A 2,887-nucleotide genomic window follows, 5' to 3' on the forward strand; every position below is an offset into this window, starting at 1 on the left:
GGGATGAGGAGGGTGTAAGGCTCGGATGCGATATGTTTGTTTTTTTTTTTTCCCAACCTTGCTAGAAACGGTGAAAAGAAAAAAAAAAAAAAAAATTCTCGATGGACTCCTACCAGCCTCTACAGGAAACCTGGAATATTCCACACGGGATGTACGGCAAACTCTGGCTCCAAATACCCTGTACAGAGCGGTCCCGGGGCCACTGTCAGTGTGGGGGGGCCCTGGGATGGGGAAATCCCGGGATTGGGGAGCCCCGGGGAGCCCGATCCGTACAGGGTATGAGCTGGGGGAGCGGCTGACTCGGTTACAACAAGGTCAAATCAAGTGACAGCGCGCCCATCCACGTGTCTAACATCGGGTACAGACTTCCCAAGGGCAGGATTTCTTTTGGAAGAAGGCTTATTCCAGTTGCAGGAGGCTGGCATGAGGTGTATGGATGCCTGGGCACAGCTCCCGGGCGTGGCAGCGGGGCCCGCAGTCCGTTTAGAAGCATTTACGGTGCACGATGGAGGGGCCGGACTCGTCGTACTCCTGCTTGCTGATCCACATCTGCTGGAAGGTGGAGAGGGACGCCAGGATGGAGCCGCCGATCCACACGGAATATTTGCGCTCCGGCGGGGCGATGATCTGCAGGAGAGGAGGGAACAGTGGTCAGGGCACAGCCAGAGCCTTCCCTTCACCCCTCACCCCCCACCCCTGGAGCCTGTCCCACCTTGATCTTCATGGTGCTGGGGGCCAGCGCCGTGATCTCCTTCTGCATCCTGTCGGCGATCCCGGGGTACATGGTGGTGCCTCCAGACAGCACCGTGTTGGCGTACAGGTCCTTCCTGATGTCCACGTCACACTTCATGATGGAGTTGAAAGTGGTCTCGTGGATGCCACAGGATTCCATGCCTGGGCGGGGAGGAGCGAGGGGCAGGTTCGTTAGTGCCACCCAGGACGCCCAAGTGCCCACCCACCACCTTGTCAGTGCCACCCAGCCCCCTTTCTGCCACAAAGCAGCCTGTTAGTACTAACCCGGGACCCCTCAGTGCCCACCCACCACCTTGTTATAGTGTCACACAGGTCCCTGTTTGTACCACCCAGGACCTCGTGGTGACGCAACCCGGACCCCCCTCCCCTCCACCCATCAACCCCACCCCACCTGGAGCTGACCCTGCCCCACACATACCCAGGAAAGAAGGCTGGAAAAGGGCCTCTGGACACCGGAACCTCTCGTTGCCGATGGTGATGACCTGCCCGTCGGGCAGCTCGTAGCTCTTCTCCAGGGAGGAGGAGGAGGCGGCCGTGGCCATCTCCTGCTCGAAGTCCAGGGCCACGTAGCAGAGCTTCTCCTTGATGTCCCGCACGATCTCCCGCTCGGCCGTGGTGGTGAAGCTGTAGCCCCTCTCTGTCAGGATCTTCATGAGGTAGTCGGTGAGGTCGCGGCCGGCCAGGTCCAGGCGCAGGATGGCGTGGGGCAGAGCGTAGCCCTCGTAGATGGGCACGGTGTGGGTCACACCGTCCCCAGAGTCCATTACAATGCCTGTGGTGCGGCCGGAGGCGTAGAGGGACAGCACGGCCTGGATGGCCACGTACATGGCCGGGGTGTTGAAGGTCTCAAACATGATCTGGAAGGAGAATTAAGAGTCAATTAGCAGCGGGTCCCCAGCTGGGCGCGTGCACTCAAGTGTTAGAACACACATGCTTGGCATGCAGAGCAACCCGGTGTGTGAAGGGAAAGCCAAAAAGGATGCAGGCAGAAACACAAATGAAAGAACCTGAGGCGTCAGGGGAGAAATGCCAGGAGAACAGAACCCTGAAAATGTCGGGAGAAACAAAACAAAAAAAAAAAAGAACAAAATATTCAGGGTTCAGATGTAAGGGAGGGGGGTCGAGAGGGGGGGGGGGGGGGGGGGGGGGGGGGGGGGGGGGACACGGTACCTGCGTCATCTTCTCTCTGTTGGCCTTGGGGTTCAGGGGAGCCTCTGTGAGCAGCACCGGGTGCTCCTCGGGGGCCACACGCAGCTCGTTGTAGAAGGTGTGGTGCCAGATCTTCTCCATATCGTCCCAGTTGGTGACGATGCCGTGCTCGATGGGGTACTTGAGGGTCAGGATGCCCCTCTTGCTCTGCGCCTCATCCCCGACGTAGCTGTCCTTCTGCCCCATGCCCACCATGACGCCCTGCGGAGCCGAGCGGGTGAGTCAGAGCCGCCCCCGCCCCGGGCCCGGCCCGGCCCGCGCCCCGCGCCCCCCGCCCGCCTCACCTGGTGCCGGGGGCGGCCGACGATCGAGGGGAACACGGCGCGGGGAGCGTCGTCCCCGGCGAACCCGGCCTTGCACATGCCGGAGCCGTTGTCGATGACGAGGGCGGCGATTTCCTCTTCCATGGCGGAGGCTGCGCCGGGAGGGAAGGGGAAGGGAAGGGGAAGGGCCGGGTCAGCGGCTGCCGCGGCCCCGGGAGGAGCCGCTCGCTGGCTGCGGGCCATGCCCGGCCCCCCCCGCCCCGATGGTCCCTCCCGTTTGAATCGCCCGTTTGAATCTCCCGCGCGCTGACGTCACCCGCCACCTCCACCAATCGCGGCGCGCCCCCCCCTCACACCCCCACCTGCCCGGACCCACGGGCGAGACCATCCCAGCGCGACACGGGGGGGGGGCGGGGGGCACCCCACAGGGCCGCGGCCCGCCGGGGGGCCGGGGGGGCCCGGCGCCCCGAAAACCCCCCCCCCCTGCACCTCCCGAGGAACGCGGGGGAAGGGGCGGCGCGGGCGCGGTGCGGGGCCGTGTGGTACCTGCTGCGCGGGGGTCGCTGCTGTGGGCGATGCGGTGACGGTGCCGCCTGGTCCGGTGCCGCCGGCTGAGTGAGACCGCCCGGCTGCCAGCCCCGACTCTTTATACCCGGAGGGCG

The 2,887-nt window shown here is 64.1% G+C and overlaps 1 protein-coding gene across 1 annotated transcript; it reads right to left on the reverse strand.

The window, feature by feature from the left end:
• ACTG1 (actin gamma 1) lies at positions 1-2,887 on the reverse strand. Its single transcript, XM_027654413.1, has 6 exons — positions 2,772-2,887; positions 2,247-2,377; positions 1,924-2,163; positions 1,172-1,610; positions 713-894; positions 1-627 (listed from the first exon to the last, which is right to left on the reverse strand). Exons 2-6 carry the CDS (start codon positions 2,367-2,369, stop codon positions 484-486), a joined length of 1,128 nt encoding a protein of 375 aa, XP_027510214.1. The 5' UTR covers positions 2,370-2,377; positions 2,772-2,887; the 3' UTR covers positions 1-483.

This window comes from Corapipo altera, unplaced genomic scaffold, assembly GCF_003945725.1.
Source record: "Corapipo altera isolate COAL_440 unplaced genomic scaffold, ASM394572v1 343, whole genome shotgun sequence".
Taxonomy (NCBI): domain Eukaryota; kingdom Metazoa; phylum Chordata; class Aves; order Passeriformes; family Pipridae; genus Corapipo; species Corapipo altera.